The following is a 21,730-nucleotide window of genomic DNA, read 5'->3' as shown; positions in this document are numbered from 1 at the left end:
CTCGGTTACTAAGCAGGAGGTACCTGTGCCAGAAAGCACTACCAAGGACCAGCAGACGTTGGTGGAACTTGGATACCGAGAAGGAGGCACCTAATCCAAAGGCACTGCCGAGAACCAGCTGACGGTACTGGAACCCAGATGGGTAGCAGAAGGTACCCATGTAAAAAAAAGTTCAAGGCCGCGAGCCGGCCGCAGTTACCAAAACCCACAGTGCTACAGGGGGTGCTTGTCCTATTGGCACTATGGAACCAGCCTTCATTGCCAGATCCCGCAGCCCACATAGGAGTCACCTAAACTGCAGGCACCATAGAGTCGGCTAACCCGACCGCAACACGACAGGACAACGCATTGGAGGCAACGTGACGTTGACACTACCGGGAAACAGCTGGCGTGCTGGAACCAGGCTGGGCAGGAGGGAGTACCCATGCCAAAGACACTGCCGAGAACCAGCTGACGGTACTGGAACCCAGATGGGTAGCAGAAGATACAAGAGCAAATGGAACTACCGAGGACCAGCTGACGGTACTGGAACCCGGATGGGTAGCAGAAGGTACAAGAGCCAATGGAACTACCGAGGACCAGCTGATGTTACTGGAACTCGGTTACTAAGCAGGAGGTACCTGTGCCAGAAAGCACTACCAAGGACCAGCAGACATTGGTGGAACTTGGATACCGAGAAGGAGGCACCTAATCCAAAGGCACTGCCGAGAACCAGCTGACGGTACTGGAACCCGGATGGGTAGCAGAAGGTACCCATGTAAAAAAAAGTTCAAGGCCGCGAGCCGGCCGCAGTTACCAAAACCCGCAGTCCTACAGGGTGTGCTTGTCCTATTGGCACTATGGAACCAGCCTTCATTGCCAGATCCCGCAGCCCACATAGGAGTCACCTAAACTGCAGGCACCATAGAGTCGGCTAACCCGACTGCAACACGACAGGACAACGCATTGGAGGCAAAGTGACGTTGACACTACACGGAAACAGCTGGCGTGCTGGAACCAGGCTGGGCAGGAGGGAGTACCCGTGCCAAAGACACTGCCGAGAACCAGCTGACGGTACTGGAACCCGGATGGGTAGCAGAAGATACAAGAGCAAATGGAACTACCGAGGACCAGCTGACGGTACTGGAACCCGGATGGGTAGCAGAAGGTACAAGAGCCAATGGAACTACCGAGGACCAGCTGATGTTACTGGAACTCGGTTACTAAGCAGGAGGTACCTGTGCCAGAAAGCACTACCAAGGACCAGCAGACGTTGGTGGAACTTGGATACCGAGAAGGAGGCACCTAATCCAAAGGCACTGCCGAGAACCAGCTGACGGTACTGGAACCCGGATGGGTAGCAGAAGGTACCCATGTAAAAAAAAGTTCAAGGCCGCGAGCCGGCCGCAGTTACCAAAACCCACAGTCCTACAGGGGGTGCTTGTCCTATTGGCACTATGGAACCAGCCTTCATTGCCAGATCCCGCAGCCCACATAGGAGTCACCTAAACTGCAGGCACCATAGAGTAGGCTAACCCGACCGCAACACGACAGGACAACGCATTGGAGGCAAAGTGACGTTGACACTACCCAGAAACAGCTGGCGTGCTGGAACCAGGCTGGGCAGGAGGGAGTACCCGTGCCAAAGACACTGCCGAGAACCAGCTGACGGTACTGGAACCCGGATGGGTAGCAGAAGGTACAAGAGCCAATGGAACTACCGAGGACCAGCTGATGTTACTGGAACTCGGTTACTAAGCAGGAGGTACCTGTGCCAGAAAGCACTACCAAGGACCAGCAGACGTTGGTGGAACTTGGATACCGAGAAGGAGGCACCTAATCCAAAGGCACTGCCGAGAACCAGCTGACGGTACTGGATCCCGGATGGGTAGCAGAAGGTACCCATGTAAAAAAAAGTTCAAGGCCGCGAGCCGGCCGCAGTTACCAAAACCCACAGTCCTACAGGGGGTGCTTGTCCTATTGGCACTATGGAACCAGCCTTCATTGCCAGATCCCGCAGCCCACATAGGAGTCACCTAAACTGCAGGCACCCTAGAGTCGGCTAACCCAACCGCAACACGACAGGACAACGCATTGGAGGCAAAGTGACGTTGACACTACCCGGAAACAGCTGGCGTGCTGGATCCAGGCTGGGCAGGAGGGAGTACCCGTGCCAAAGACACTGCCGAGAACCAGCTGACGGTACTGGAACCCGGATGGGTAGCAGAAGATACAAGAGCAAATGGAACTACCGAGGACCAGCTGACGGTACTGGAACCCGGATGGGTAGCAGAAGGTACAAGAGCCAATGGAACTGCCGAGAACCAGCTGGCGGTGCTGGAGCCCAGGGTAAATACTAAAAACAGAGGAGCCAGAGGTGTATTTGGAGGAGGTTTTAAATCCGTAGTACAGTGGATGTGGACAAAGCAGGAGAATTTGCCGGACACACAGCTGGGGATCAGCTGACGTTACTGAACCCCAATAACACTGGAGCAAGCGTTGACTGTGCAGACGGCACTTCTGAGCAGCAACTAGCGGTATTGGAGCCCAGGGTAAATACTAAAAACGGAGGAGCCAGAGGTGTAATTGGAGCAAGTTTTAAATAAGTAGCACAGTGAATATGGACAGAGCAGGAGAAATTGCCGTCCGTACAGCAGGGGAACAGCTGACGTTACCGAACCCCAATAACACGGCAGCAAGTGTTGACTGTGCAGACAGCACTTCCGAGCGCCAACTGGCGGTGCTGGAGCCCAGGGATAAGAATAAAAATAGAGAGGAGCCAGAGGTGTAATTGGAGCAAGTTTTAAATAAGTAGCACAGTGAATATGGACAGAGCAGGAGAAATTGCCGTGAACACAGCAGGGGAACAGCTGACGTTACCGAACCCCAATAACACGGCAGCAAGTGTTGACTGTGCAGACAGCACTTCCGAGCGCCAACTGGCGGTGCTGGAGCCCAGGGATAAGAATAAAAATAGAGAGGAGCCAGAGGTGTAATTGGAGCAAGTTTTAAATAAGTAGCACAGTGAATATGGACAAAGCAGGAGAAATTGCCGTGAACACAGCAGGGGAACAGCTGACGTTACCGAACCCCAATAACACCGCAGCAAGTGTTGACTGTGCAGACGGCACTTCCGAGCGCCAACTGGCGGTGTTGGAGCCCAGGGATAAGAATGAAAACAGAGGAGCCAGAGGTGTAATTGGAGCAACTTTAAAATGTGTAGTACAGTGGATGTGGACAAAGCAGGAGAAATTGCCGTCCGCACAGCAGGGGAACAGCTGACCTTACTGAACCCCAATAACACGGCAGCAAGTGTTGACTGTGCAGATGGCACTTCCGTGCGCCAACTGGCGGTGTTGGAGCTCAGGGATAATACTGAAAACAGAGGAGCCAGAGGTGTAATTGGAGCAACTTTAAAATCTGTAGTAGTGAGAATGTGGACAGAGCAGGAGAAATTGCCGTCCGCACAGCAGGGGAACAGCTGACGTTACTGAACCCCAATAACATGGTAGCAAGTGTTGACTGTGCAGACGGCACTTCCGAGCGCCAACTGGCGGTGTTGGAGCTCAGGGATAATATTGAAAACAGAGGAGCCAGAGCTGTATTTGGAGGAGGTTTTAAATCAGTAGTACAGTGGATGTGGACAGAGCAGGAGAAATTGCCGTCCGCACAGCAGGGGAACAGCTGACGTTACTGAACCCCAATAACACGGCAGCAAGTGTTGACTGTGCAGACGGCACTTCCGAGCGCCAACTGGCAGTGTTGGAGCTCTGGGATAATACTGAAAACAGAGGAGCCAGAGGTGTAATTGGAGCAACTTTAAAATCTGTAGTAGTGAGAATGTGGACAGAGCAGAAGAAATTGCCGTCCGCACAGCAGGGGAACAGCTGACGTTACTGAACCCCAATAACATGGTAGCAAGTGTTGACTGTGCAGACGGCACTTCTGAGCGCCAACTGGCGGTGCTGGAGCCCAGGGATAAGAATGAAAACAGAGGAGCCAGAGGTGTAATTGGAGCAACTTTAAAATGTGTAGTACAGTGGATGTGGACAAAGCAGGAGAAATTGCCGTCCGTACAGCAGGGGAACAGCTGACGTTACCGAACCCCAATAACACGGCAGCAAGTGTTGACTGTGCAGACAGCACTTCCGAGCGCCAACTAGCGGTGCTGGAGCCCAGGGATAAGAATAAAAATAGAGAGGAGCCAGAGGTGTAATTGGAGCAAGTTTTAAATAAGTAGCACAGTGAATATGGACAGAGCAGGAGAAATTGCCGTGAACACAGCAGGGGAACAGCTGACGTTACCGAACCCCAATAACACCGCCGCAAGTGTTGACTGTGCAGACGGCACTTCCGAGCGCCAACTGGCGGTGTTGGAGCCCAGGGATAAGAATGAAAACAGAGGAGCCAGAGGTGTAATTGGAGCAACTTTAAAATGTGTAGTACAGTGGATGTGGACAAAGCAGGAGAAATTGCCGTCCGCACAGCAGGGGAACAGCTGACGTTACTGAACCCCAATAACACGGCAGCAAGTGTTGACTGTGCAGATGGCACTTCCGTGCGCCAACTGGCGGTGTTGGAGCTCAGGGATAATACTGAAAACAGAGGAGCCAGAGGTGTAATTGGAGCAACTTTAAAATCTGTAGTAGTGAGAATGTGGACAGAGCAGGAGAAATTGCCGTCCGCACAGCAGGGGAACAGCTGACGTTACTGAACCCCAATAACATGGTAGCAAGTGTTGACTGTGCAGACGGCACTTCCGAGCGCCAACTGGCGGTGTTGGAGCTCAGGGATAATACTGAAAACAGAGGAGCCAGAGGTGTATTTGGAGGAGGTTTTAAATCAGTAGTACAGTGGATGTGGACAGAGCAGGAGAAATTGCCGTCCGCACAGCAGGGGAACAGCTGACGTTACTGAACCCCAATAACACGGCAGCAAGTGTTGACTGTGCAGACGGCACTTCCGAGCGCCAACTGGCGGTGTTGGAGCTCAGGGATTACAGTTCAGGTGGTAGAAACATGAACAGAACAGGAGACCTGGATACTGTTGCCAACCAATTATTTATTCTGGAAGAGGACTGGCAAATTCATGAGAGATCCAGGCTTTGTTCATTTTGAGAAAAGTAAGCCGGTCAACGTTATCGGAGGATAGTCGCATGCGACGGTCTGTTAGTACACCACCTGCGGCACTAAAGACGCGTTCCGATAATACACTAGCAGCAGGGCAAGCTAGCACCTCCAGTGCATACTGACTAAGCTCTGGCCATGTATCCAGCTTACAGACCCAAAACTTGAAGGGAGAAGAGCCGTCTGGGAGTACACTAAGAGGGCAAGACATGTAGTCTGTCACCATCTGACGGAAACGTTGCCTCCTGCTGACTGGAGCCGTCTGTGATGGTGTAGACATTTGTGGCGGCGGGGACACAAAACTTTGCCACATTTCGGCCATACTGGTCTTGCCTTGTGCTGAGGCGCTGCTTCTGCTCCCTCTTTGTGCAGAGCTTCCTCCACTGCCTCGACGCACTGAGCTGCTTTGTAAAGCACTAGCAGCACTGCTCTCGGTTGGAATGGAGAACATGATGGAATGCACCAGTGCGTCTTGGTACTCCCGCATTTTACGCTCCCGGTTCAACGGTGTTATGAGGCTTTGTAAGTTGTCCCGGTAGCGAGGATCTAGGAGGGTGGACACCCAATAATCAGCCGTGTTGAGAATGTGGGCGATGCGGCGGTCGTTTCTCAGGCACTGTAGCATGAAATCAACCATGTGCTGCAGACTGCCAACTGGCCAAGAAACGCTGTCCCCTGCTTGAGGCGTGATCTCTGCCTGCTCTGCATCACCCCACCCTCGCTCTAGATACTGACTACTAGAGCATTGTGTACCTCCCTCCTCTGGACAGATGTCTTCCTCATCCATTGACTCCTCCTCATCCTCCTCACAAAGTGTCCCCTGCCTAGGCCTTTGTGAGGAACCACGTTGCGCAGACTGTAGAGAAGCAGATGGCATTTGTGACTCCTCATCCTCCACCTCTTCCAAAACCTCGTCCCTTAGTGCTTGCAGTGTTTTTTCAAGCAGGCAGATAAGGGGGATAGTCATGCTGACTAGTGCATCATCTGCACTCGCCATCCGCGTGGAATAATCGAAGGCACGCAAAACGTGGCAAATGTCCTTCATAGAGGCCCACTCAGTGGTGGTGAAGTGTGAACGGCGCGCACTGCGACTTGTTTGCGCCTGCTGCAGCTGGTACTCCATTACTGCTGCCTGCTGCTCACACAACCTCTCCAACATATGTAACGTTGAATTCCACCTGGTGGGTAGGTCACATATGATGCGATGTTCCGGAAGACATAATCGGCGCTGCAGAGCTGCAATGTGTGATCTTGCATTGCTGGAACGCCGCAAGTGAGCGCACTCTATGCGGACCTTGTGAAGTAGTGCATCAAGATCCGGATAGTCCCTCAAAAAACTCTGCACGACCAAGTTGAGCACATGTGCCAGACATGGGATGTGAGTGAGGTTGCCTAGGCCCAGAGCTGCCACCAGATTTCGGCCATTGTCACACACTACCATGCCTGGCTGGAGATTCGCTGGCACAAACCACACGTCACTCTGCTGCTTGATGGCATTCCAGAGCTCCTGCGCTGTGTGGCTTCGATTCCCCAAAGAAATTAATTTTAATACGGCCTGTTGACGTTTGGCCACGGCTGTGCTCATATCGGTCATCATAACAGGTAACCGTTCACGGGTCGATGTGGAGGTAGACCGTGACGGCTCCTGCAGCGCTGATTCAGAGGAACTGGAGTATGAGGAGGAGTCAATGTGTACAGACTGGATTCCTGCAATCCTTGGAGTTGGCAGAACACGTACAGCGCCACTCTCAAGATCTGTACCCGGCTCCACAACATTTACCCAATGGGCAGTGAGGGAAAGGTATCGTCCCTGTCCATGCTTACTGGTCCACGCATCAGTGGTCAGGTGGACCTTGCTACTGACGGCGTTTTGTAGCGCATGTTTAATTTTTCCCTCCACATGATGTTGCAGGGCAGGGACGGCTTGCCTGCTGAAATAAAAGCGGCTGGGCACGTTGTATTGTGGGACTGCCAATGCCATAAAGTTACGGAATGTGTCAGTCTCCACCAGCCTAAATGATAGCATTTCAAGGGCCAGTAGTTTAGCAATGCCAGCATTCAGAGCCTGTGCTCGGGGGTGGTTTGCCGAGTATGGGCGCCTTTTCTCCCATGCCTGTGCTAACGATGGCTGTAGACTGGCCTGGGAGTGTGAGGATGACAGGGAAAGTGGTGCTGTGGGTGGATTTACACTGTGTCTCTGTACAACAGTGCCAGAGATTCTTCCATGGCGATCCTGTGAGGAAGCCGAACCAGCTGTGTGTGAGCTGGAGGAAGAGGCTACAACACGAGCTGAAGAGGTGGTAGGTGGCGCTGTAGGTTGGCCTAGGTCTTCAGTGTGTTTGTGTAACTCCACCACGTGCTTGGTCCGCACATGTTTCCACATATTTGTGGTATTGAGGTTGCTGACACTTTTCCCTCTTTTCACCTTCTGATTACACAGCTTGAATTTGACAAAGCAAATGTCATCTGCAACTGTGTCAAAAAAGGACCAGGCACTGCAAGTCTTGGGAGCGCCCGCTTTGGATTTTGGAAGAGCCATGCTCCTAATGGGTGCCGAAGTGGAGGCTACAGGCAACCAAGTCTGCCCCCTCCCTCTCCCTCCTTTTTGTGCCGTTCGGGGAATCTCTTCCTCAGAGCTGCTCCCACCACCTTCCTGTCCCTCACGCCATGATGGGTCAAGGACCTCATCATCTACACCACCCTCTTCAAACAACTGCTTCTCCTGGGTAGTCTCGACAGCACAGTACGCACCAGAAAGTGGCACCTGAGTCTCATCATCAGATGCGTACTGAGGTGTGCTGCTGACCATAGGCACTGGCCCACCCGCCTCTTCAGATTCAGAGAGACAAAACGGTTGCGCATCACTGCATACTACCTCTTCTTCAAATTCTCGAATTCTGCTTGGCTGGCCCCCTCTTTCCAAGCCAAGAGATTCAGAGAACAGAAGTAGAGATGGCTCCTGTCCAGGGCTCTCTGACTGCCTGGGCAATTTGGCAGGTGGTGAAGAGACAGATGGGTGCTCTTCAGTGCTCAGGACCTGAGAGGATCTGGAACTAATTGAAGTCGATGCGTTAGCTGCCATCCATCCGACAACGGCTTCAATTTGGTCCTCGCGCAGCAGTGGGGTAAGGCTAGCTCCTACAAAGCTGCGCATAAAGGACTGTTCCCTGGTAAAACTGGGGGATGCTGAGTCACTGGTGCCCGCAGCAGGCACAGAATCCCCACGTCCTCTCCCTGCAGGCACAGAATCCTCACGTCCTCTCCCTGCAGAAACTCCACGCCCACGCCCACGCCCACGACCACATGCCTTACTCCCTGCCTTCTTCATCTTGGTAGACTGATAAAGATAGGCAGAAAAGTACTAAGGGCTTAGTGTGCTTATTCCTGAACAGCTGCTAACAGGTATAAGAAACACTAATTTTATAAAGTGTGGACTAGACTTTAATATGAGCTAATGTGGCCTACACAACTGTAAAGTGGAGTGTTTGGTGAACTTTATTTAGGTTTTTTTTTGTCACAAAAAGACACTGGATGTGCCTAAAGATGTAATAACGATAGTATCACAAACTTTTTGTAGCTATTACAATGTAGGAAGGTAACCTACAATGCAATAGATGAGGCTGCAAAAAATAGGCTAATACTAATCTGGCTGGGGCTGCAGGGCCCAAGGCTGCAGAAAGGCTCCTCTATCTACTCCTATATAATGTGTTTGGAATCAATTTAGCTGAATACGGATGGAACCACCACACTAATAGGAGATATCAGGAAAAATGATGAATTGGCAATAAAGGACAATGTATGAGGCAGTGACACACACTGAGTGCACTACAACCAGACGGGGTTGAAGCACACACTACAGGGTGAGCTGCACTCACACACCAGACCTTGCAGACAGCGGTGAACAGTACAGATGCAGAGCACTGTGCACTAGCGCTGCAAGACCAAAAAAATTTCTCTATCTACTCCTATATAGTGTGTTTGGAACCAATTTAGCTGAATACGGATGGAACCACCACACTAATAGGAGATATCAGGAAAAATTATGAATTGGCAAAAAAGGACAATGTATGAGGCAGTGACACACACTGAGTGCACTACAACCAGACGGGGTTGAAGCACACACTACAGGGTGAGCTGCACTCACACACCAGACCTTGCAGACAGCGGTGAACAGTACAGATGCAGAGCACTGTGCACTAGCGCTGCAAGACGGAATAAAATTTCTCTATCTACTCCTATATAGTGTGTTTGGAACCAATTTAGCTGAATACAGATGGAACCACCACACTAATAGGAGATATCAGGAAAAATTATGAATTGGCAAAAAAGGACAATGTATGAGGCAGTGACACACACTGAGTGCACTACAACCAGACTTGGCTGAAGCACACACTACAGGGTGAGCTGCACTCACACACACAGACCTTGCAGACAGCGGTGAACAGCACAGGGAACTGTGCACTAGCACTGCAAGGCACAGTGATTTAGAAAGTAGCTTGGGTAAAGCAGTATAGAGCAAATAGGTAGCTAAAACTGTCCCTCAGAACAACAGCGTCCTATCCCTAACTGAATTCACAGCAGAGTGAGCTCAAAATGGCGGCGGTGGCTTTTATAGTGCATCATGACATCATTTCAGCAGCCAATCACAGCCATGCCATTAGTTAAGATGCCTACATGCCTAACAGGATGTGCCCACACTTCTTAGGATCCTCATTGGCTGAATAAAATGAAAATGTCTCATTGCATTATGGGAACTTCCGATTCCGGTATACGATATTGCAAAAGTATCGGAATTAAGTATCGGAATTCCGATACCGCGAATATCGGCCGATACCCGATATTTCAGTATCGGAATGCTCAACACTACTTATCAGTCATTATCAACATTCTCAATTCTGAAGTAAAATCTGCATTCAGTGTAGACAGACTTTCCCATTACTGAGATAGGAGATGGGCCTGCTACTGCTAAGATTCTGTCTAGATAGGTAGGGGTGGAGCTCTGCCTCTAGCTCCTCTCTCCTCCCATCTACATAGAATTGTATCCGTTGCAGCTGTCATCTCCTATATTAGTAATGGGAAAGTCTGTCTTCACTGAATGAAGATTTCACCGGTCGAAAGCACATCATTCATCTCACCCATCGGTGTGCCATCATGCGATCGTGGAGTGCTGAAGGGCTGTCATGATAGCTGGGAGTCTACTGATGACCCCCATACCTGTCATTATGATCCTCCTGTGAACGCCAGCCTGTGGCTGGTGTTCATAGGAGTTCGTGATTTCTGCTACACATAGCAGTGCTCCAGTGAGACAGTGAGGAAAAAAGACAGTGAGGAAAAAAGTCTTTAAAATTAGGAAAAAAATAAAAAACTATAAATTACCCTCCTTTTGCCCCAATTAAAACAATTTAAAAAGTACACTTATTTAGTGCCACTGCATTTGTAAAAGTCATATATCAAAATATAAAATAAATTAATCCGATCGGTAAACAGTGTTACGAGAAAAAAAATTAAAACGGCAGAATTAAGTTTTTTAGATCATCGCAACATTGCAATAAAATGCAATAAGAGGCAATCAAAACATCGAATCTACCCCAAAACACAATCGAAAACATCAGCTCAGGCTACAAAAAATAATTCATTACACAACCCCAGATCCAGAAAAATTAAAATGTTACAGGTCTCAGAAAATGGCTATCTAAGCAACATTTTTTTTCTTACTAATTTCTGACATTTTTTTCATCACCTAAATAAAAAAATAAACTGTATATGTGTAGTATCTGTGTACTCATAATTACCTGGAGAATCGAATTGCCATGTCAGTTTTAGAATATAGTGAACATGGTAAATAAAACTAAAAAATTGTGGAATTGCATTGTTTTTGCAATTTCAGCGCACTTGGAAATTTTTCCACTTTCTAGTGCATCACATGATAAAATAAATAGTGTCATTAAAAATACAATTTGTCCCGCAAAAGACAAGCTCTCATACGGCTTTGTGGATGAAAAAATAAAAAAGTTATGGCTCTTGGAATAAGGGGAGGAAAAAACGAAAGCGCAAAAATGGAAAATTGAAGGTCAAGAAGGGGTTAATGTAGGCAGCGCTAGAGTAAGATGTGCCAAACTCATGAAAAACTGTGTGCCTCCTAATGAATTTGCGTATCTTAAAACTGCCGGGTACTGGTGTTGAGCGAGTATGTTCTTCGGCAAGCATGCTCAAGTGCTCGCCGAGTATCTTCAGCTGTGCTCGGTGTTATGTTTTCATCACTCAGTGCTCATGATTTGCGACTGTTTGACAGCTTTAATACATGTGAGGAATGCCTAAGAAACAGGCATTCCTCACATGTATTAAAGCTGTCAAACAGTCGCAAATCATGCACATGGAGTGACTCAAACATAACATTCGAGCACGCTGAAGATATTACGGAAACACCCGAGCATGCTCGTAAATCTCGAGAAACGAGCATGCTCGCTCATCACTACCAGGCACCCCTGTCAGAAATGTTACTCCAGCTAGTAGTTGTCTTACATTTCCAGTATAATTTATACCACTTTTGTAGCATAAATTATGATGAATTTTTGGGGTGGATTTCGCTAAGACCATTCTTTGACCCAACACCTCCAACTTTTTTCAAAGTTGATGTAGCTGGCTGGCACTGGTGTAAAAACACCAAAAGTTGCAAAATATTTTAACAAATAGTTTGCACAAACATTTTGTGACGTTAAGGAGTTTTATTACAGAATTCTGACTAAAAGTCCTTTATGAAACGAGATCTATATATGTAGAACTTAACTTTGAAATAACTTTGTGTTCATGAATATACAGTAAGGGCATTTCTCTCCATTATTACTGCTAAGAATTTTAATGATGTCTGAAACATATTACAAGAATATTTTCCCATAGACATGTAATAAATTTCATATTGGTTTCGATGCAGATCCTACACCACAATTTATGTGAAATTCATGTGCATTCTACCTCCCACAATTGAAGTCTATGCAAATTCTCAGTTGAATAAAAAATTATTTTTATCTTAAACTTAACATGGCGTAAGTGCAGAAACCACATCTGATAGTCGCCCATGATTTAGCCCTAATGAACAGGATTAAAACTACATGCTGAGCATTGGCATGTCAAAGTGAAAATCTAAAGCAGAAATATGAGGATAAGGCTAGGATTTCTGACACAGTTTCCTTTGCAAATTTTTAAAATGGTAAAATCCAGTGTATGAATATGCTCTGCTTATAACTAGGGATTACCGGACCCATGGATGTTTGGGTTCGTCGGGTTTGACCGAACTTTAGTGTGAAGTTTGGTTCGAGTACCAGAACTCTACCCGAACTGGAACCGAACCCCATTGAAGTCAAGAGGTACCCAAACTTTGGTGCTGTAAAATGGTTGTAATAAGGGCTAGGGGGCTGCCAAAGGAAGCAGAGTACCCCACAGAGTCTCTCTCTCTGCATCTCTGCAACACAGTTCTTCCGGGAGAAGTTCGTGTTCGGAGTTCAACACTGGACATTAGGCGTCAGCATGATTCCGCAGCTCTGACAGTGACTCCCGGGAATCAGGGGCTGTGACTGGCGGTAAGATCGCTACCTCTGGTCACAGCGCTGCAGGATCATGCTGACAGGTGTCAGCGTGATCCCGCAGCTGTGACAGTGATATGCGGCAAAAAGCTTACGGAGGGTCATAGGCACCGGCTGATGGGGCTACTACCACCATCGACCGGTGCCTCCTGTCACTGTAAACAAGCGCCGCTGATGGGAGAAGTAATTTCTCATCAACACACTTGCATGGTGAAACTCAAAGTAAAAAAAAAAGTTAAAATAAATAATTTGACTAAAAATTATAACCACATTATACTCACCTAACACTTACATGCACCTTGACCCCAATGTTCTCGTACCCTGTAAAAAAACTAAAAAAAACACCATATACTTACCTTAAACCTAATCTTTGAAGCCATTGTCACCTGCAATAAAGGTAAAATAAAAAACCAACCTCATCCTCACCTGTCCATTGTAGACCATATAGCCAGGGTCCCACGTCAATGTCATTGATAGCTCAGTCACATCCAGAGATGAGACAGTGCTATCTGGCAGCCAGCAATACACTGACAGGAGCACAATTTACCAGTGACCTCTGGTAAAAACAGCTTACAGAAAAGGACAAAATTTCAAAAAAACATCACAGGATGTCTGCCTTGTCCTGCTTGTGCTTTGGTAATCTGACCTGGTGTTGGTAAGGCTGGGTTTTTTTTGTGATGTTTTTGGAATTTTTGTCATTTTCTGTGAGCTGTTTTTAATTTTAGCATAGGGACTTGCAAATATGGGGATCCTTGACGTGGGTTGCAAGCTTGTGTATTTTGACCAAAATATCGACCAATACCTCATGTAATATATTTATCTTATACATTATTTTTCATATATTTGCACATTTTCCATTTTTTTCAGGATGTGGCCAGGCCCTTCATTTTTGGGTGGGTGTATTTGGGCATCTGTCCTGTGTGGTACACCTATATAGTGCCAGGCAGCCCGCTCAATTTAAAATTATGGGCGTCATTAATAGGCTGTAAGCCTAACACAGTGCACCACAAAAAAAATAAAACACACCTATTTGTGTGACTGGCGTCCTATATAAGCTGGATTTGTGTGCAATGTTAATACTACACAGACACTCATGTATCTGCCAATTCATGGAATGGGTGGCTGTGACATCAGTATTTTGCACCTGTGTGGCCCCAGCCTTTATCATGGGGTCTGCCGCTTTCTGCTTGTGCTTTGGTAATCTGACCTGGTTTTGGTAAGGCTGATTTTTTCTGTGATTTTTTCTGAATTTTTTTCCTTTTCTGTGAGCCAAATCTGTTTCGTGCCACCACCTTGATCATTGTGTGTGTAACACTCGTCAGTTCTCCTACTACTTCTTCATTAAATAAGCACTCCTATTATTTTTTGTATTCCCAAAACTTGTGTAAATGTTAGTATAGTGAAGTGTGTGTTAATATAATCACCAGTCGCTATCTTCTGCGGTTTCCAAGTTTAACTCCAGTCCTTTTCTGAGTCAAATGATGACTCTTCCCACTTGTTGGATCACACTGTGCTGTATGTGTGAGCTGTAAGTTGCTTTTAGGGCTCGCCCACACTAGCATATAAATAGGACAAATAAAATCTGATAAAAAATAGCTCTGCACTTTGACCAATATTATTCAATAAGGCAGTACAGATCTGCATATTTTTACTTTGAATTCGCTGTATTCATCATGAGAAAAAAATTGCAGCATGCTGCAATTTCCCTCCGAAATCGGTACACTGTAAGAAATAAATTGCATGCCATATGGACCATTAGTATGACATCCGATTTTTATGGATGCATTATCCAAAGGGTAATTTTTCTCCTTGCGGAGAGTGAAATGTTAAGCATGTCAAGGTGGGGAGACAAGCAATTTACATATTTCCCAGAGGAGCATTGTGGCTTAATAGTCTCCTCACCTTGACATGCTTAACATGTCACTCTCCACAAGGAGAAACGTTACCCCTAGATACTGGTCTGACGCCTTTCAACCAGCCAAACCAGATCTCACACTCTGTACTGACGAGGGGCTGTTCCCCAAAACAGAGTGACTGCATATTGAGATTCTGATTCTGGCTTTTATCCTAAGTCATGTGTTAAGGCTCATTAAAGGGTTGATATTGACTTTTAGGACTGCTACTTCCTGTAGGTGGCACTAGAGTTCTAGTCCTCTTCCTCTCTGAAGAGACCATTTGCATATGGATACATTACAATTCTGTAGCAGAGGAAAGTGTAAATGGTCCTTTAAAAGATTAATAGCTGCTGAGCAAAAAAACGGATTGTGTACGGACAGCACATGGATGGCAAGTGAGAAAAAAATGTCCCACTCTCCTGGGTGAAACGCTAGTGTGAGCTGTAAGTGGCTTTTGCTATGTAAGACTATGGGGCCTCATTCTACTTCCAGCTCACACATAGTTATTCGCTGCAAATTGAATGTTTTATATCTCACTCCATACTGCAGAGCATAAAGGTAAGATGGGAGAAAGAAAACTGAAGCCTCACCACTCACCTGTTTCGCTTCCCTTGCTGCTCACTGTCGGGTCCTCCATAGTTCTTTCTTCTGCCCTTGTGCACCACGTCTCCAGCCTCTTCACTCTAGGTTGAGACTTCCGGGTTCAAACATGACTTAGACATCCCTGCATGTTGTGAGGTTGCAATCTTGTTGTAACATCGGGGCGCACATGTGGTCAGGGATTTCCAAGTCCAGGTCACCTCCAAAAGTCCTGGCATAGTGAGGAGGCCAGAAATGCGGCGTGCAACAGCATAAAAATGAGGCATCGCTGTACAGGTGAACGACAAGGTTAGAAATTTTTTTTTATTTTATTTTTAACCCTTTACTGGTCCTCTATTTTTCAGAAAAATGGCGGCCAGCTTGCCACCATATTGCTGAATTTGTGTACAGTGAATTACAATTTTTTTTCAAATTTGAGAATTCAATAAGTTTGCTCATTTCCAGTTTTTATTGTTATAAGTTCTGAATGCCACAAAAAAATGTATCCTTGGGGACACTAGGGTGGAGGGTTAAATGTAATAGGAACATAAATGGTGTTTGTTTTATCCATAGAGAATGGCCTCTATTTGTTAATTGGCATGCTGAGATCATTTTGAAATGGTTGATATAACATTGTGGTCCACTGCACAAGAAGCTCTGCTGTTTTCACAGTTTGATAATCAATGCATCACTGAACACAATTCTTTGAAATCCATGTTTTTGTTTGTCCCCGGCTTAAACAAACAGCTGCAATTACCGTTACATACAATTGAATGTTAATTTGAAAAAAAAAATCAAAAATACTGATACCAATTTGTAAACTACAAATTGCCCTTTTTTGTTCTAACACTGAAAAATAATACACTTATCTTAAAGTGCAGCAGTTGTATTTAGTGTGACTTCTGCGGTGCATGTTTATACAGATATTGCTGAATGATGATGAAGCATGAAATTCACAGAGTGCAGGATTATACTTGCTAATTTACTATGAACACACTGTAATACTTGGTATTAAATTAGTTTAAATGTCTTAGTAATTTAATTCTTCTATTGGGGACTGTTACCATTACAAAAGAAAACAGTTATTTTTTAAAGATTTTTTTTTATAACAAAGTAGATCTGTTTCATGTGACCCACATGCAATCATGCATACATGATTGTCATTTTCTATATGCATTTTTATGACTGTCACATAAACCCCTTCACCCCTTGGGTTTTTCCATTTTTGCATTTTCGTTTTTTGCTTCCCTTCTTCCCAGGGCCATAACTTTTATATTTTTTTCATCAATATGGCCGTGTGAGGGCTTTTTTTTTGCAGGACAAGTTGTACTTTTCAATTACACCATTTATTTTACCATATAGTGTACTGGAAAACAGGAAAAAAAATCCAAGTGCGGTGAAATTGCAATAAAAGTGCAGATTTTTTTTTTTACCTTGTTCAGTAAATGCTAAACTGAACTGCCATTATGATTCTTAAGGTTATTACGACTTCGTAGATACCAAACATGTATAGATTTTTTTTTAAGTGGTGAAAAAAAACCAAAGTTTTTAAAAAAGAAAATGTTGCCATTTTCAAGACCTATAGCATCTCCATTTTTTGGGATCTGAGATTGCGTCAGAGTTTATGTTTTGCACGCCGAGCTGATGTTTTTTATTGATAACATTTTGGGCTGGATATGATATGTTTCTCACCTGTTAATGCAATGTTACGGCGACCAAAAAAACTTAATTCTGGCATTTTGAGTTTTTTTCTCGATCTGCCGTTTACCGATCAGATTAATTATTTTTATATATTGATACATCGGGCAATTCTGAACCCGGCAATACCAAATATGTGTGTTTTTTATTTTTTTATTGTTTTATTTTGAATGGGGCAAAAGGGGGGTGATTTGAACTTTTATAATTTTTTTATTTTTTAAATATTTTTAAAAACTTTTTTACGTTTTACATTCTTCAATAGTATCGATAGGAGACTTGAAGCTGTGGTCTTTTGATTGCTTGTGCTACACATAGCAGGGCTTCAGCACAATGTCGGCCACTGTATGGCGCTCATAGCAGATTGGTTATAATAACCACAGGGGGCTCCTGCAGACCCATCGGCACCTCGCGATCATGTGACATGGGCACTGATGGCTGGAGCTAGTGACTTGCTTCCAATGCGGGCATGTTAATTGCCACTATCAGACATTGACAGCGGCATCTAACATGTTAACAGCCACAGGTGGATCGCGATTCCACCCTCGGCTTAGTGGCAAATGACAGCTGGTCAGATCAGCGGTCATGTGCCTAAAAACATGTGGGATCATCGCCGGAGCCTACATCAAAGAGGTGGAGGTGACCTATGATGTCTAGATATGTCATAGGTCGTAAAGGGGTTAAGGCTCCCATAAAAATATTTAGAGAAAATAACTTTGGTTCTATATCTATACATAAGAACCTGTATGATTTGGAGAGTTAGAACGTGGCTCATGTGATACAGTAAAATGATCGGAAAGGAAGTCATAATGCAAGAATGCAATAATCAGCAACAAAAATTTACAGCACAGTTATGTACATTACCAATAGACCAAACCATATTTTTTCCTGTGTATCCTTTATAGGTAATCTGTCAGCAGGTTTTTTTCTACCTCATCTGAGAGTAGCATAATGTAGGAAAAGAGAGCCTGATTCCAGTGATGCATCACTTAGCTTATTGGATGCAGCAGTTGTGACACAGTCAGAATGTATGTATATATTCTATTGATAGTGAGCTGCTTATCAGACGAGGGGGCGAGGTCAGACAGCTAGTCAGGGCAATGATAATGTTCTAGTGAAAAAAAGTTTGTTGTAAGTAAGCAACAGTACACAGTCTGATAAGTGACACAACACTGAATTCAGTGTTTTAACCCCAAACTCATGCTGTCCTCAGATTACATAAAAAGCAAAAACCTGCTGACAGATTCCCTGTAACAACTTAAGAATCTACAGCCTAACTGAATTTAAAAAGAGTCATCTCAATAATGACATTGATCGTTTATCACTAGAATAAAGACAATATGATTAGCAATTAACTTCAATGGATTGGCAATGTGGATTCAATAGAAGCTTAATCGCACAAAAAAAAGCTAAGAAATGTAATTCTCGGCAAAGTTTTCTTCTGCCAAAAGCACCACTGTTTCCTTGGCAATTTGCTTAGAAAATGAATATCATATATCAGAGGTGGTCCCAAATAAAGATGATTAAAGATTTAACCCAGGTCCAGCAGTCACATTGGTATCCCGTGGTCACTGGATCACAGCTATCAAACTATCTTTGACATCTCTCGCGCCTCTTCTGATTAGCAGGCCCGGTACAAAGTAATGCATGCATTGCCACAATGTAATGATGGTGCGGGTTCAATAAATCAGAAGAGAGTTTGCGTTTGCTGGCAGGTAGTAGGATATTCATAAGACTCTTGTCTGAAGGCCATGGACTTCCAAAGTGACTGTTGGACCAGGATCCTGCAAATGAACTCTAGTCATGAAGATTATATGTACCCTTAGATTGATTTATGGCAAAACATGTCATGCCTTAATTGTAGCTACCAATCTTCTTGTAACTACCAACAGAAGACAGATTAGTCTCGCTAATGCGCATAAATGTACTATTATAGAGTAAAGGATAATTACTCAATATAAGTGAGTACATCTTTATTGGTGGATACATTGGTACAGATAGAAATATACTGATACTAAGTGACTGATGTCTGCTGTATGACAAAAGTTCAGTATACAAATAGGCCGTAGACTAAAATAAGCCATCACAAGGCTGAACTTGATGGACCAAAGTCATTTTTCAACCTATGTAACTATGTAACAATGATCTATTGGAATCTGTTAATGCATATGTGTAGGACTATTCTTTTCCAAATCCTCCAAAAAATATGTATACATGATTTGAGTTATTTATATAGCAAACAGTTTTTACATATGCATATGTAACAGTATGACTAACGTTCTATAAAAAGTGTGCATATGTAGCCTAAGACTTTCTGATTCCTAACATTTTTGTTTGGACCCACAGCTCCCCTAAAGGCTTACAACAAAGATTAAGCAATTGGTGTAACAAAATAGCAAACACCAGACTGACCAATTATTTCTTTAGTACATGTTTGCAGGCTAACATTAATAAGCATACAATCTAGCTACTGAATTGTTTTTTATTGATGGTCTAGAAATATTTTTGTCTTTTACTAATCTACAAACTTTTACATGCTGAATACATTTTTAAGAGTTGCCAATATTGGCTTATACTTATATTTCCTGTGATTGCATGCTAGCACAATAATATTAACTTTTAACATCTAATTAACAATCATAAACACTTGAAAATGTATTTGTTTTTTTTCAGGGTGGTTATGCTGCCTATCGATATGCTCAGCCTGCGACAGCTACAGCAGCTGCATATAGTGACAGGTAAGGGCTGTTAATCTTACTCTTTATGTGTTTCATTGGTTCATTTATTGCTGTAGGGTATACTGGGGTATGCACATGTACAAAATGTTAGAATTAAAAGGGCTGCATCCTTATCATGACTTAAACATCAAAAAGCTAAAACCTTGTACCTATATATAAGTAAATAAAGCTACTTCTAAAAGTATGAACATGCAAATGCAAAACAAATATAAAATATTTTCTAATTTAGAATATAAAAAATAACTGGCTGTCACAACTGTTTTATAATTACTATTTTATCATTTAATTTTAGGAGACACTATATAACATTTTCTTGTTATGGAGCACTTTATTTTAAAGGAACACTCAAGGTTATGCTCAGTGTAGGGCCTAAAGGGGTGGTGCATGACAACTATTTATGGTGGTCTTGTGTCATGCACCACAAAACGAAATTATGTAGCGACTACTTGCATATAGGATATTAATCCAAAGAACAAGAAAATTAGTATATCAGATCATAAAATTTAACTTTTTTTAAATAAAGTCACAATACTATATCTAGTTTTTATAGATATCTTCTTGTTCTTTGGATTAATATCCTATATGCAAGTAGTCGCTACATATTGTTGGAGTTTTTTGTGATCAATATCACTATATATGGGATACCATTGTGGGACTTTTGTAAGCTAATACAAAATGAAATTATTAGCAATGAAAAATGAATGGATGCAAGCATCACAGGACTTGAGTTATCGGTCCTCTTAAAGTCAAAGGATAAAAATTCCAGGCAGTCCCAGTAAATATCCTTCATTAACCCATGCAACAATTCATCTCTCTGCTGAGATATGCTCAAACCGGGTATGCACTTTTCGCTCAAGACTCCATTCTAGCATATAAATATATATTGATTTTTCCTGGAGTATTTATTTAAGTCAGCAATTTTTCTCTTATTGTATTTTTTACATAAATTTTCATTTCTTTACATTCACATAGTCCCTGTTTTATACATACAATTATTTAATACGGCAGTTTGTATTTATTATGCCAATCAATGCTGCAAACAATTTACATCTACAATGTCAGTAAATATAATCTGATTTAAAAATTCCAGGAATAAACATATAATAATAATAATAATAATAATAACAATACTTTGTATTTACCTTTAACATAGCTCATATCTTTCAATATAAGCTTTTAACATTATTATTTTAATTTAAGACTTTTATTTAAAACTTTATTTTTTTCAATTCTGATTTAAAATGTTATAAGTACCTTATATAGTTTTCTTCTTAACAATACTTAAACAATAAAGTTGCTTTCACATCTCTCACATCATGATCAAACTTGTAATCTGCTAGATTCATATTTTAGCCTTCTGATGAAAAAATTAAAATCTGCATTGCCATATAGTTTAAAAAAAAAGATTTATCAAAGAAATATCATATAAATAATAGAATTATTAATTTAAATTAAGTTATCTAATAGCTTCATTATAATTATTAGTGGATAGAAAATATCCCATAGAATAGGACACGGTTATTTATAATAATAATAAAAATATTATACAAACTCTAATCTATAAAACAAAGTTTAGAAGTTGAAGATTTGATGCAAAAATCTCTTTTCCGATTCATCTTAATGTACTTTTCAGAAATGTATGCACTTACTCTAAAAACAACCCATGTTACTGTATGATATATGAAAGTAGTTTTAAATTGCAGAATTTTCTGCAACAAATCTTACCCTAAATGTTTTTCCCACCATAAAATTGCATTGCATTTTAATTAGATGAGCTAAAAGTTTTTAAATTTCAAAGTTTTTAACAGCTAGCACTCCCAAGATTACAAGATCAGGGATATCACCTCCCTGTTTTGGCAGAGATATGGCTACACTCTCTTGATAAAACTTAATTCATATTAACAAGATATATAAAAACAGATGAATTCATTCAGTATATCCTAACATGCAAGTAACCTCTACAAAGAAGAGGTCAGAAATTCTTGAGCCACCTATTGAAAGTAGAAATCTTAATAGTCAATATCAACCCTTTCAAGGGCTTTGCCACAAGTCAAACCAAACACAACATGTTTTGGGGTGTTTATCCTTCATCAGTGCAAAGCAGGAAAACTAGTTTAGCTGGGTGATTGTCCCCTGAT

The 21,730-nt window shown here is 43.3% G+C and overlaps 1 protein-coding gene across 11 annotated transcripts in view; it reads left to right on the top strand.

The window, feature by feature from the left end:
• Nucleotides 1–21,730, top strand: part of RBFOX1 (RNA binding fox-1 homolog 1) — an 889,443-nt gene that overhangs the window by 817,537 nt on the left and 50,176 nt on the right. For all 11 annotated transcript variants that reach the window (XM_073647782.1, XM_073647784.1, XM_073647781.1 and 8 more), the window contains one exon: nucleotides 19,528–19,592. In XM_073647782.1, the coding sequence (XP_073503883.1) occupies nucleotides 19,528–19,592 (65 nt within the window). The remainder of the gene's footprint in view (nucleotides 1–19,527; nucleotides 19,593–21,730) is intronic.

Source organism: Phyllobates terribilis, unplaced genomic scaffold (assembly GCF_046119375.1).
Source record: "Phyllobates terribilis strain yellow unplaced genomic scaffold, ASM4611937v1 Scaffold_9__5_contigs__length_417890890, whole genome shotgun sequence".
Taxonomy (NCBI): Eukaryota; Metazoa; Chordata; class Amphibia; order Anura; family Dendrobatidae; genus Phyllobates; species Phyllobates terribilis.
Note: the sequence above shows the minus strand (reverse complement) of the source record. Positions and strands in the feature narration are given on the sequence as shown.